Raw genomic sequence first — 14,019 nt, 5'->3', positions numbered from 1 at the left:
TGAGGCAAATGCCTTTCTCCAGGATTTGGACCGAGGGGGATGCAGGTCTGGAGCTCTTGGCTCCATCTCATCACCATGTGGAAACTGGAATGATGACTACACAGAGGAAGCAGAGACAAGAGAGAATGAGAGGTTGGGTCATGTTGACACACTTGGGCCCTGGATCTATGTGTCATACATCTGGATTTTTCAGGTATGAGTCAGTTTAAACCAGTTTAAATTGTGCTTTCTGTCTCTTGATCCAATCAACACTGGGTTAATACTTCTCCTTCTCTCCTTCCCACAGTACTGCACTAGCTGAAGCCTCGTCATCTTTCACCAGGATATTGCAACAGGCTCCTCACTGCTATTCCCACCTCCCTACTCCAATGGATCATCCATCCATTCTCTATCCTCCATCCATCCTCCACCATCCTCCATCCATCATCTATTCACTTACTATTCATACATCCATGATCCATGATCCATCATTCATTTACATCCATCATTTATTTATATCCATCACTCATTTACCCACCATCCACCCATCCTTCATCCACCCATCCATCCATCCATCCATCAACAAAGCGCCTACTCTGGGCTGTGTGTTGGACTTAGCAATGGGGACGTGGGCAGAACGAGTCAGTTGTAGTCCCAGCCATGGGGAAGGGGAATACATCCAAGCTAACCAGATCAAGTTACTGTATGGGCAGCATGAGGGCAAAACTTACACATGGGAGGGACCCAGTCACAGTGAACGGTGAAATACTTACATCTAGTCCTGGCTCCCCGGGTCGGCCCTGAGAATAGACAAAGAGGAGATGTGAGAGGGCTGAGAAGGAGGTGCTGGGAACACTGCTGCTGGAAGTTCAGCCCTGTGAATTGTCCACAGAACCTGAATTCTGGCCCCAGGGACCAGTGAAGTGCAGGGGTTGAGCCCCCAGGACTGAGTGACACGATAGTTGGGGGGCATTAAAGGAAGGACGTTACCTTCTCTCCTTTGGTTCCTGGCAGCCCAATAAGGCCTGGTGGGCCAGCTGGCCCCTGGGTGGAAAAGGAATGGGTCAAGAGGCATGACAGTTATAGAAATTAGCACCTCTAAGGACAAACAAGGCTCATGACACTCACAGGCAGGCCACTGGATCCTCTCTCACCCGACATGCCCTTCTCTCCCTTTGCTCCGTCCAAGCCCTGGAAGCAAAGGGGAGACACCAGTTAAGGGGGCCAGACAGATGGCAGGACAGGAAAGCTTGGGGCCTGTGCGGGAACCGGGGTGTACAGGGCAGAGGGACAGACTCCAAGCTCTGACAGGCCTGGCCCTGGCTCCCTTCTTGGGCAAATAATCAGAATGTGGGTGTGCACATTTTACCTTTTCTCACATGTGGACTTTTTCAGTAATCATGGAAGGTGGTTATGGTCACACCCATTTCACAGATGAGGAAACAGAGGGACAGAGAGGGGCAGGGACAGGCCCAGTTGTACAGCCAGGGAGTGGCAGGGCTGAGTGGCAACTGCATTTCTGAGTCCCAGTCTTGGACCCCATCCCTGACAGCAGCTGCTTCTTCTAAACATGATCTGGGGAGGCCTCGGGACAAAACAGAACCAGAAGCAGCACATCTGGTATGGCCACATGCCCGGCCCTGCTCAGCTCTGGGATTCCATGATTCTGAGGTCCCATTCAGCATCTGAGCTTGGGAAGCAGAGATGTGCTCTCCCCCAGGGTAAACTAGGGAGATGCAGGGAGGCCAGCTGGCCTCTCTGGGACAGGGCACATGGTCAGGCCACACTCACGGCTTTAATTTAAGAGCAGAGGACATGACTTTATGTAATATACACCAAACCCAAGACCTCATATCCAGGTGTGGGCAGTTGAAAGACAGATGTGCACTAGGGGAGGGGGCAAGGAATGGAGAGGCCAAGTGTTGGGTGGGGGCATCAGCAGGATTATTCTATAGGGGATTGCGAATGGCCAGGCCCTGGGAAGATGCAGGGCTGGTCCAGGGCCGAGCATGGGGCCCTCGCTTTGTCTACTAGCAAGACGTTTTGGAACTGTCCAGGCTGTGAGCCAGCAGCAAGTGGGAGGGGCTCCTACCCATGCTTTAGGACTCACCTTGGGACCCTGGATTCCCTGAAGGCCCTGGAGAAGGAGGGGAAACAGGTCAGAAAGGCCATCAGGATGGGTCCAGACCTCCAGGTCAGGCCCTGTTGCAGTGGCCACATAGGCTTGCAGGCCACTCACTGGCCCCTGTGGCCCTGACCTCTGTGGCCTCCCAAGCCCAGACTTGGGCTCTGCCCTCCTTATCTGATGTGCCCCCCCGCTCTGGGGTATCCTCTCTTCCCCTGGGCCTGAGCCCACCACCCTCTTCGTATCCCAGCTGCTTCAAGCCAAACATTCTTACCATGGGGCCTGGGGGACCAGGGGGGCCTGGGGGCCCTGGTTCCACTATGATCTGGGCCTAGGAAGGGTCAGAGGTGGATTAGTCACCCATCGCCCCGTCATCCCTCACTCACCCACACTTGAGTTCATCGGACATTGGAGGAGCACTGCCTGGGTATGGGCGCCGAGCTCCCTGCTGCCCCCAGGAGGGCTCTGCCTGGTGGGAGGCCCAGTGCTGGCCTTTGGGTTCAAAGACAGGCCTCAGGCTCCCCCTCCCCCTCCCTCACTGCCCTGGGCTTGGTCAGGCCAGGTGGTCCTTGTGTCCCAAGGCTCAGGGCCCCAGCCAGCCCACAGCAGAGATCATCAGCAGCCCCCTTACCAGGCTCTCCTGTAGGTTGTCAGATGCCGGATCTCCCTTCTCCCCCTTGGGGCCGTCGGCACCCTGCAGGATAGGATGGCCTTGAGCCTTTTCTGTCCATCACCGAAATCACCATCCATGGGGCTCAGCACCTCCCCTTCCTTCCCCCATAAGGCTTCTGGGCAGCAGCAATAAGTTGGCCATTGCAGCTTAAAATAGTTTTCCTTAAATCAGTGGGTTTGTTTCCTGTGGGGCGGGGGCAGCCAGGGGCTCTGGAAGTAAAGACCTGGAGTTCAAATCCTGGCACCAGCTCTCTAGCTGAGTAAGCCTCATGGATGGACAATGGGTATGTAGTGGTGGCAGCTCTTCGCACCTAGCCACGCATGACAAGAGCAGTGCTAAAAATGATGGTGACAGAAGGTATTTATCACATGTTAGCCAATCATTCTCAGCCCTGTCCATGTGTTCCCTTGTAGGAGTGGGAGATTATCACCCCCATTTTAATTAAATTAAATTAATTAATTTTTAACATCTTTATTGGAGTATAATTGCTTTACAATGGTGTGTTAGTTTCTGCTTTATAACAAAATGAGTCGGCTATACACATACATACATCCCCATATCTCCTCCCTCTTGTGTCTCCCTCCCACCCTCCCTATCCCACCCCTCTAGGTGGTCACAAAGCACGGAGCTGATCTCCCTGTGCTATGTGGCTGCTTCCCACTAGCTATCGATTTTCCATTTGGTAGTGTATATATGTCCATGCCACTCTCTTACTTTGTCCCAGCTTACCCTTCCCCTCCCCATGTCCTCAAGTCCATTCTCTACGTCTGCGTCTTTATTTCTGTCCTGCCCCTAGGTTCTTCATAACCATTTTTTTTTTTTAGATTCCATATATATGTGTTAGTATATGGTATTTGTTTTTCTCTTTCTGACTTACTTCACTCTGTATGACAGACTCTAGGTCCATCTACCTCACTACAAATTACTCAATTTCGTTTCTTTTTATTCACCCCCATTTTAGAGCTGAGGAAACTGAGGCCCAGGGAGGTTAGGTCACTTGCACAGGGTTCCAGAGTCAGTAAGAGATGGAGCAGAATGCAAACGTGGGCTGTCAGAGCTCCCAGTCTAACCACCGGACACTAGGCGAGGCCTCCTTATTTCACCTTAAGGAGGCCTTGGGAGGTAAGTGGTAGGTCCTTCTACAGAGGAGGAAGTGGGGGCTCAGAGTTAGGGCAGCCCAGAGCTTCCCTTCAAAGGCTCGGTGGGCCAGGGCTGGGCTGAGACTAGGACCGTAGGGCCCCAGCCCCTGGCAGCCACCGTGGGGGACACGCATTCACCTTGGGACCCCTGCGTGGGGCAAGTAGGGTGAGGCCCACCCAGCCACATACCGGGAGGCCTGACAGGCCCATCTCTCCTGCTTCCCCTTTGGGTCCTATCGGCCCGGCTTCTCCTGGGTCTCCTTTCTGTCCTTTGGGACCCTGAAAACCACAGAACAAGGTACAGTAGGCACTTTCCCTCCCCCCAATGCTGGCAGGTCCCCAGAGCTTAGTCCAGGCCAAGCCAGACCCCCACCTCCTCCTTGTGGGTCCTCCCCTCCAGACCAGGTGATGAATGAGCAGAGGGGCCTGGTCGGAGACAGAGAAGGGGCAGCCCCTAGCGTGCCTCACTGCAAGCAGGGGTGCAGGGTGGGGCAGGGCGTGGAGGGGGTAGAGCAAGTGGGACTGGGACTGGGCAGCTACCAAGGGGCGCATATGGGGTTTGGGGCCAACCTTGTGCTCATATCTCAGGAGCCAATGGTGGGAGCCCCACATACAACCAACCGTCCCTCAGTCACCCTTCCAGCCACCATATTCCCTCATTCAACCAATTTTGTAACGTCCACTGTGTGCCACACATGAGGGACCCAGTGCTAAAGCACACCCATGAATGTTAAGTGGTTCTCATGGACACTGTCGAGTCTATGTAGGATCACACACACACATGTACACTTGGAATAATATCAATAACGACAGTGATACTTTTAGCTAACATTTGAAGACTCTTTGCTATTACATGCGGGCACTGCTCTCAGGTGTGTTCCATACACAGTTATTTAACCCTCATGGCAGCCCTGTTATACCATCTTCACCTGTGGGTGAGGAACTAAGGCTGCCAGAAAGTGAGTAGCTTGCCTGAGGTCTACGGGCAGAACCAGGATTTGCACACAGGCTCCAGAGCCCACTCTGTTCTGTTGCCTCTCTCCAACTCTGCGCACACGCACACGCGCGCGCACACACACACACACACACACACACACACACACACACACACACACAGTCCGACGCCAAGCACCGGCATCACCAAGGAAATAAAAGGCCCAGAGACCTTCTCTCCGTCGATTCCTGGAGCACCAGGCAATCCGAGTTCGCCCTGGAAGGGAATAGACAGCAAGGGGGGTTATGGTGTCCCACAGCCCCTGGCAGGAATTTGTGGCCAGGCTGCTTCCCCTGACCAGCACACCAGCCCTGGGTTGGGTCCCTGCAGTTGGAGCTTCAAGAAGATGCTCACTGGGTGTCCAGCACAGTGCCAGGCACCAACCACCCTCTCCTCCATTTCCTCAGCCCCTATGGGCAGGTGCAGCCCGTGGCTATAGTAGGTTGGTAGGTTACAGATTTGGAAGCTGAGGCTCCAGGCCACACAGCCCAGGGATGATGGCAGAGACCAGACCCTGCCTGATTTCAAAGTCTTGGGCTCCTTCTCCTGAGCCAAGTGGGCACGTGTAAAGGATGCACGCAGGCCATAGGAATGCCTATGGAATCTACAGGACTTTGTGACGTCATGAGGGGCCGTTTATGGATTACACGTGTGAATGATCCCAGGGAGAACCCAGGGGCAAGAAGAAGGCACCCAGCTTGGTTAGGAAGGAGCAGGGCCACTTTCTCTGAGCCCCAGAAGCCAGGCCAGGGTGCTGGGAGAGAAGCAGAGGCAGAGGGGAGAGGGGAGGTGGGCCCTGGAGACAGGGGCCTGGGGGGACCACAGAGCTACATCTGCACTGACCTTGGCTCCAGGGATCCCTGGTGGCCCGGGGGGCCCCTGTGGCCCAGGAGGACCCTGTGTGTGAAAGTCAAGGGGTCAGTATTCAGGTGGGGCCTCCCCATCACTCCCCACCCACCCCTACATCTGGAGGCAGCAGTGACCCTTACAGCCCCCTTCCCACCTAGTCAGGTCAGGCCTTGTGTCTTGGGGGAGGCCAGGCAGACCGCACCAGGTATCGGGTAAGACGTCACAGTGTCTAATTGCCACGAAGGGCCCAGAACCCCTCTGCCCTCAGTATAGGTTTTGTCACAACACACTCCTGCTCAAGATCCTGCAATGGCTAGCCCATTGCCTCTAGAAACAAGTGTAAAACCCTTGCTGGCATTCAAGGCCAGCCAAAGATCACATTCCCACCAGTGGCCTAGCACCGTGCTCTCTGCCTCTCCTGTGAACTCTGGTGCTGTCTGCTGGTCCTGGGCATCCCTCGGTTTCACTGGGAGGAGATGGTGTCTTCACTCCCAAATTCCTGTCCCCACCCAGGTCTCCCATAGGCCCGCCGCCCACCATTACCCGCCATACTCATGCCCCTTCACAAAGGCTGCAGCTGCCCAGCCCCCAGCCCAGCAAGTTCCAGGTCTCTTCCCTCCACCTCCTCTCACTAACCTGCCCCCACTTTTTAACAACTGAGGTATAGTTAATGTACAATATTATATAAGTTACAGGTGTACAAAATAGTGATTCAAATTTTTAAAGGTTATACTTTAGTTATAGTTATTATAATATTGGTTATGTTCCCTGTGTTGTACAATATATCCTTGTAGCTTATTTTAAACATAATAGTTTGTACTTCTTAATCCCTTACCCCTATATTACCCCTCCCCACTTCCTTCTCCCCACTGGTAACCACTAGTTTGTTCTCTATATGTATGAGTCTTATTTTTTGCTATATTCACTAGTTTGTTGTATTTTTTAGATTCCACATATAAGTGATATCATATAGTATTTGTCTTTCTCTGTCCGACTTATTTCACTTAGCATAATACCCTCCAAGTCCATCCATGTTGTTGCAAATGGCAAAATTTCATTTTTTAAAAATATCTGAGTAGAATTCCATTGTATGTGTGTGTATATATATACACACACATCTTCTTTATCCATTCATCTGTTGATGAACACTTCCAATATCTTGCAACCTGTGCCTTCTTGTTGGCTCCTCCATTGAGATGCCCCTGGTCTTGCAACCTTCCTCCATTCCACCCACCCTTCTCCAGGTTCAGGCCCAGCACATGCCTCCCTGGTGGCCTCCCTGCCTCTAGCTAACCCCACCTTTCATACCATTCCCTTCACCCATCTGTGTCTGCCCACTGCCCATTGAATCCAGTCATTGTCCCCGGCTGGCATCCAAAATCCACTTCCCGCCTCTCTGAGCTCATAGGGCTTCTCCATGCGGCTCATGCACATGCATGCCCTTGGGCCACGTCACACCACACCACGCCATGCAGGCCTGGGGTGGGCACATTACCATCAGCTTGTGCTTCCCTGAGGCCTGTAGGAGATAACTGAAATTGAAGCTCAGGTGGGATTTGGTGCTGACACCCAGTCTTGTCTCTGAGGACCACCTTTCCCCACCCTAGCTCCCCTCCCTGGTACCTGTGAGCAGCTGGCACCCAACCCCTCACTCTACCAGTGATGGGTCCCAAGTTTGCCCAGCACTGGGGCAGGGCTCAGAGGCCATACATCTCCTGAGCCTCCCAGTACAGGCCTTGCCACACTCTTCTCCCCCAGAGGTCATTAGAAGACCCAGCCTCCTCCAGCCTGTGTTCCCTAGGAAGGCCCCGGGGAGGCCCTGCCTCCTGCTTCTGAAGGGTGAGCTTCCCTTTTTGTCTTGGCCTCTGAGGAGCTCAGGGCCACATGGGCCCCATTTACAGTAGCTCTCTCAGCATCGTGTGGGTCTCCACACAGCGTTGACTTCCATATCAGGCACCTGGTGAATGTGGAGCCTTTTGTTAAGCTGCCACTGGTCCCTTGTGTAAAGAGGTGCAGGACTTATACACAAAGTAAATGAATATTCCCTCAGAAAACAAACAGCAAGGGTGTATCAGGGTCTACCAGGAACACTACCATAAGGGCATCCAAGATCCTGCCATCGTAGTCAATTACCACCGTGTCTCCTTGCTCACCCTTGAGGCCTGGGGCACCCTGAGGCAGAAAGAAGAGGAAGAATTTCAGGGAAAAGCATGGTAGTCATTTCTGTCTTACCCAGAGAACCTAGTAACCAGGGCTGCACACAGGCCAGTGAGCTGTGGGTCAGCTCTCAGCTGTACCCTGGGCGGCCCCAGCATGGTGTCTTCTTGCATTCTCTCAGGCACTGGCACCCTGACTGAGCAATCCAGGGGCCAGGAAGGGGGTGACACAAGGGAAGGGGGATGCCTGGGGCCAACTGAGGAACACACCTCCGCCTAGCCTGGGGGTGGCTGTGATTTGCCTTCACGTGGGAACTGAAGCCCACTGAGGTCCATCCCTGCGTTCTTGAGAGAAAATGGAGAGTCTGATTTTGATGTGAAGTGCTTCATATTTTTAAATGTTGGCAAACAAACAAAAACACCCAAACCCTCCAAAACACTGCGCGGGCCAATTAAAGACATGCCGGCTGGATGCTGCCCTTGTACCTCAGTTTCTTAACCTCAGGTGGAGACTGCACACACCAGGCACTGACACTCCCATTCGCTCCTGGTTCTGAGCACACCCCCCCCACACACATGTCCACATGTATGTGTTGCACATGCATGTGTTCACACAGGCACGCATCCTCACAGGCATGTGCACTGCTGCTGGAACCTCACCTTTCATCTGAACCTCACCTCCCCACTGGACTCTTCTCTGCTAGGAGAGCAGCGGGGTCTGTGAGCACTTTGGTCAGGCCTGAGGCCATCTGCGCAGGATGGAGAGACCCAGGCCAGGGCATCATTTGCCAGCTGCCTCCACGGTCATGGCCTTCACGGAACTGTAAGGTGTACACTGAATTCCCACACTCAATGCTTAATCCAATTCCCTGGCCACCTGCACGACCAGGCTGTGGGCTTAGACTTGTGTTTTGGAGGAGGAAGGCTGCCTCTGGGAGCATAATGGGGATGTGATTGCCCAAAATCACAGGGCCAATAACAGGGGCTGGGATGTAGTTCTAAAAGTGTGTTGATAGGGGCTCATCACAAAAGATCTGGAACCAGCTGCGGTGGCTGTGCTCCAGAGACAGGGGTGAACGGTGATGTGGGGCTGGGGGAAAGGCAAAGCCCCACAGGGGGAGGGTAATGCCATATGTCGCAAATCGAGGTCTATGTTTGAATACGCCAAGAAAAGAGTCTGGGAGGGCAGACACTTTCCTGGGGAGGAGGAGAAGAGGGGAGAGGACGGGACTCTTATTTTCACATCCATAGTTGAACATTTTACCAAAAGCATGTATTATGAGACTAAAAGCAAAAAAAAAAAAAAAAAATCACTAATGAATTATTATTATTAAAAAAAGACTCCCAGTTCCTGCCAGCTCTTCTGGGGTCTCTGGGGGACAGGGGGCTTCAGAAGGAATCAGGCCCCTGGATCCCACTGGTGTGGCTGGGGGAAGACGGCTTACCCGCGGCCCTGTGGCTCCATCGGCGCCTGGCTGGCCGGGCTCCCCCTGTGGAGACACATGGTTGCAGCCAGGTGTGCAGGGCTGAAGCCAAAAGTTCCCCTGCCCACTCTAGTCCCCTCTTCCCCAAAGGACACAGGGCCGAGTGGACATGACTGGCATCCCAGGAATGGGGCTCCCTGAGGGAGGGCCTGTGAGACCTTCCTCTGACCCCTCGTTGTGTAGAGATGGGCCACTGAGGCCCAGAAGCCCAAGTCTACACAGTGGAGGCCTCATCACTCACCCAGACCCACTGCCACCCGCCCCCAGGTGGGCTTCTGATTGCCAATCAAACAAGACCCCTGGGCCTGGGACCTCCTGGACTCCCAACTTAAAAGGGCAAATTGGAGGTGAAACCCATCTCCCCCGTGATGGGCCTTTGGGAACCAGAGCAGTGGACTGTGATGTCACCTTGGGCCCCAGGGCTCTGTCCACGCCATTCTCTCCCTGAGGCCCCGCACTCCCTGGCTTGCCCTGCAACAGAGGCGTGTGCTGTGAGAGAGCGCTGGGGGCAGGCTGGGGGCTGCCTGGGTCTGTGGGCTTCCAGAGTAATCCCTGAGAACGTGCCTGAGCCCAGCCGTGGGTTGGGGGGCATAGGCTCAGTGCAGCCCAGAGGACTCAGGACCAAGGCCCCTTCTGGTTTGGTCTTGGCGTATGGTTGGAGCAGCTCAGGGGCTCAGCCAGTTTGGAGGCAGGCTGGCCAGGATTTGGTGGTTGTCTTAAGGGGTTGGGGAAGCAAGGAAGATACCCAGTTCCTGCCTTGGGGACTGGGTAGAGTGGGGCCACCTAAGATGGGAACCAGAAGACTTGAGGGTGTGAGGGGAGGCAAATGGCTTGGGTGACTTGCCAGGCCCGTTGGTGAGTGGGACCCTGGCCTTACTGCTTGCCTCCCTCTGGCCTGTCCTGGTCATCAACCCATGTGCCATGATGTGAAAGGGCAGCGTAGGGCTTCACCAGGCAGGTGGGAACTGGGGAGGTGGGAGGCAGGGGGACCACTGAGGGAGGGACATGTACCTACCTTGGGCCCTGAGGGTCCTGGGAGCCCTGGCTGGCCTGGTGTCCCATCATCCCCCTGAGGAGAGAACAGTGGAGGCTGCAGCCCTCAACCTGCACACACTGGCTGGGTCCTTTGGCAGTCAGTTGGCCATCCCCCCTCTGTACTCCCCAGCACACCAGTCCACTCCTGGCAGCAGCACTGGTCATACTGGGTTGGGGCAGCACCCCTCTCCCCTCTTCGTAACTCTAGGGCAGGGGTGGGGTCAGATCCACCTCTGTCCCCTGTCCCCACTAGCCCAGAGCACACCTTAGCAGGTGTGTGCAGAAGGAATGGATGGGTGGGTGAAGGAGAGGGAATTCATTCCCTCCATCAGCAAACATCTCTGAGCACCCTCTGCAAGCCAGGCAGATGGGGTCCCTGCTCAATGAGTCAGAGGAGACTGAGGGCAAGGAAATATCCAGATAAATTCATAGCCCCATGCCGGGAAGTAGACAAGAGAATATAAGAGAATGGTGGGATAGAGAGGGACTCAGGGAGAGCATGTGTTTCAGTAGGTGGCTGCGGACGGTCCCCCGGAGGAGGGGGCAGCTTTGCTGAGCCCAGTAGGAGGAAGAGGAGGAGGAGGCCCAGCCATGGGAAGCAATGGGGGAAGATTAATCTGGGTCAGTGGTTCCCAAACTTGAGCACATGTCAGCACCACTCAGGGGGCTGCCTGAACAGAGCACGCCCACCCCCAGTGTCTCTGACTCGGGGCCTCCGGGATGGGCCCCGAACACACATGTCTAATGAGCCCCCAGTGACGCTGGTACTGCTGATCCAGGGATCACTTTTCGAGAACCAATTTGACATGGGAACAAATCTGATATGTTTGAGTAATTGTATGTGTTTGATGTATTTCTCTAAGAGTGAGTGAATGAGTGAATGAATGAATGAATGAGATCCTGGCTTCAGAGACAGAGGTCAGAGCCGCCACCCACAGTCAGGACTTAGGTTGGGTTCCGCCGTGCCCAGCCCCTGCCCTTCTCTCCAGCCACTTCCCACATCCCTGCCAAGAAGGCCATCCACAGCCACCCCCACCTTCTTTCCAGGAACACTGGGCTCACCCTGCAGGGGAGACAGTGGGGATGCAAGAGATATCAGAGCCACCTGGACACCAGATGCCTGCTCCTCTGGTAGAAGTGGCCCTGATGACCCCCATCCAGCGCAGCCCAGAGACCCCCGAGCCCCTCAGAGAGATGCATGTGGGTGCTGGGGCTGACGGTCTTGGACTCCACTCCGACCCTGACCTGGTCCCTCCCAAGCTGAGTGACCCTGGGCAAGTCACTGCTCCTGTAAGAGGGGCCCTGACTCCCCCAGCCTCAGAGGGTGGTTGTGAGATTAGAGGGAATGCATTGAAGGCCCTTGACTCCCAGCAGGCACTCACTAAAGGGGGCTCCTCTCCCACCTTTCCCTCCTGCTCAGTCCAGGGGCTCTGGCTCCTTCAGGGAGGACCATAGCCTGCCTTCCCACCCTGGCAGGTGCTGCTCAAGGAGGGAAGAAAAGAGAGCTGACAAGCTAATGGATTTTATTATTCGATCCTCACAACTTGCTGTGAAGGAAAGGCAGGAAAAGTTTATCATGACCCCATTTGACAGATGAGTAAACTGAGGCACAGAGAGATGAGGTCATTTGCCTAAGGTTACAGAACTTGGTCTTCTAACCCTGCCACTTTGGCTTCAGTGGGGGTGGGGGAGGGGAAGGTGGTGGGGTGAGGGAGCCCCCCACCCCAGGCCTGAGACAGAAGTGAGAGGAGCTTACCTTGGGCCCTGGGGGTCCACTCGGGCCCTGGAATGAGAGAAGAAGGGGTGTTAAACGTGATCCCAGACAGGGCTCCCGGGCTGTCTTCCTTAGCATCCTTGTTTTATAAAGGGTGACACCAAGTCCCAGAGGGCAGGCAGAGCTGTCTCTGGAACCTGGCTGTGCCACCCATTCGTATCTTGGACAGAAATCTGCTTTAGATCTCAAGCAGTGACAAGTGGACTGCAGGCTCCCTCCCAGGGGTCTGGGTCTGTGAGAATTCTGCTGGGGCTGGAGTCCTGGCCCATCTGCTCCCCACAGGTGGCGGGGGGGCAAGAGTGCAGGTGTGCACACACATACAGCCGCACACCCAACCCCAATGTGGGTGTGTGTGGGAGAGGGGCTTCTGGGCCTGGAACCACGGTCCTGCCAGCCCGGACCTCTGAAATGCCCTGGATACTGACCGTCTCGCCATCTTGTCCAGCTTCTCCTTTGGCACCCTGAGGAGGCATAAGAGGAGAGCAATGAGGGGAGGCAGGGGCTCACAGTTGACTGAGCCCCCATCTCCCGCCAGACCCTGGGCTGGGGCTGCAAGTACATTTTGTCCTCACCAAACTTCTGAAAAGTGGGCATCACTGTCCCCACCCCACAGACAAGAAAGTTGAGACTCAGGGAATTATATGCCCAACATGATAAGGAATTGGTGAGACAATTGAGTAGCTTCCCTGACAGGGGACCCTGGTGGCAGTTTGGTGGGAAAGTACAGGTTGGAGCCCCTGGGTGAAGGAAAGAGGCAGTACAATGAGATTTGGCCTCCGGTATTGGGGTTAGGACTATGGGAGGACAACTGAGGCTTAGTTAGTAGGAGAAAGAGAGAGAGAGGTAAAGAAAAAGCAGAGAGATAAAAAGAAAGAGAGAGAGACTGAGAGGGAGAGAGAGAGAGAGGGAGAAGAGGTTGGTAGAGATCTGCAGAGACAGCAGCCTCATAGGGGTCTCCGGGTGTAGATTGGGACTGAGACTATAACCAAGGTTAGGGTTAGGGTCTATGAATCTATGTGGGGTTAGAGTGTGGGGATAAGAGCTGGGTCAGAGTCTGTAGGGGTGAGAGTTAGGGTCTGGATAACAATCTGAATTGGGGGTGTGGATCTGGATTTGGGAGTGAGTTTGGGGTCAAGGTCTAAATTGGGGTTAAGGACCTGGTTAGTGTCAGATTTAAGGTGTGACTGGAGTAAGAGTCTGGGTGGGTGTTTGGGATAGGGCTAGGGTTGGCATTGATTCTAGGATCAGGGTTTGGAGTTTTGGTAAGTACAGAACCACGTCCTGGGTGGTCCAGCTCCGTGCTCTCTCTTACCACTGGGCCTGGTGCTCCCCTGGGGCCATCTTTCCCAGTGTCGCCAGGAGGGCCCCGGGCCCCAGGGGGTCCTGGGGGCCCTGGAGGCCCAGCAGCTCCATCTTGCCCTTGATCTCCCTGAAAGAGATGGGGCCCAGCATGACTCTGAGGCTGAGGGGAAGGGGTTCTGGCCTCAGAGAGAGGCCTCCTCAGATGGGCGGCCAGATGCCTTCACCTTCCCAGCCCTTGGCAGGCTCAGAGGAAAGGGGTTTGTTATTGGGCCTCTTGCCACTTCTTGGTGGCCACACAAAGGGACAGGTCCCTATACCTCTGCATAAGAGGCCAAGAAGATCTTGTACACTCCACGGCATGCTCCATGTCTCCAGCTCTCAGTGCCTGAAGCCCAGCTACGGTGTTTAGGTGAGAGATGAGACACACTAGGTGTGGGACAAAGCACAAGTGCCCAACCAGCGCCCTTCCTTCTGGAATGGGGACTGTAAGCCTCCTGAAAGACCTTCCT

General features: G+C 54.7%; 1 protein-coding gene across 2 annotated transcripts in view; it reads right to left on the bottom strand.

Annotated features, from left to right (window-relative positions):
* The window catches only part of COL23A1 (collagen type XXIII alpha 1 chain), a 353,196-nt gene that overhangs the window by 5,642 nt on the left and 333,535 nt on the right, over window positions 1-14,019 (bottom strand). For both annotated transcript variants that reach the window (XM_060006761.1, XM_060006760.1), the window contains 15 exons: window positions 13,521-13,637; window positions 12,634-12,669; window positions 12,191-12,217; window positions 10,415-10,468; window positions 9,361-9,405; window positions 7,854-7,931; window positions 5,754-5,807; window positions 5,082-5,126; window positions 4,106-4,195; window positions 2,736-2,798; window positions 2,379-2,435; window positions 2,090-2,116; window positions 1,108-1,170; window positions 970-1,023; window positions 753-779 (listed from right to left, as the gene is read on the bottom strand). In XM_060006761.1, coding sequence (XP_059862744.1) covers window positions 753-779; window positions 970-1,023; window positions 1,108-1,170; window positions 2,090-2,116; window positions 2,379-2,435; window positions 2,736-2,798; window positions 4,106-4,195; window positions 5,082-5,126; window positions 5,754-5,807; window positions 7,854-7,931; window positions 9,361-9,405; window positions 10,415-10,468; window positions 12,191-12,217; window positions 12,634-12,669; window positions 13,521-13,637 — 837 coding nt within the window. The remainder of the gene's footprint in view (window positions 1-752; window positions 780-969; window positions 1,024-1,107; window positions 1,171-2,089; window positions 2,117-2,378; window positions 2,436-2,735; window positions 2,799-4,105; window positions 4,196-5,081; window positions 5,127-5,753; window positions 5,808-7,853; window positions 7,932-9,360; window positions 9,406-10,414; window positions 10,469-12,190; window positions 12,218-12,633; window positions 12,670-13,520; window positions 13,638-14,019) is intronic.

Source organism: Delphinus delphis, chromosome 3 (genome assembly GCF_949987515.2).
Source record: "Delphinus delphis chromosome 3, mDelDel1.2, whole genome shotgun sequence".
Lineage (NCBI taxonomy): Eukaryota > Metazoa > Chordata > Mammalia > Artiodactyla > Delphinidae > Delphinus > Delphinus delphis.
The sequence above is the reverse complement of the archived record's forward strand: the minus strand, read 5'-3'. Positions and strand labels throughout refer to the sequence as shown.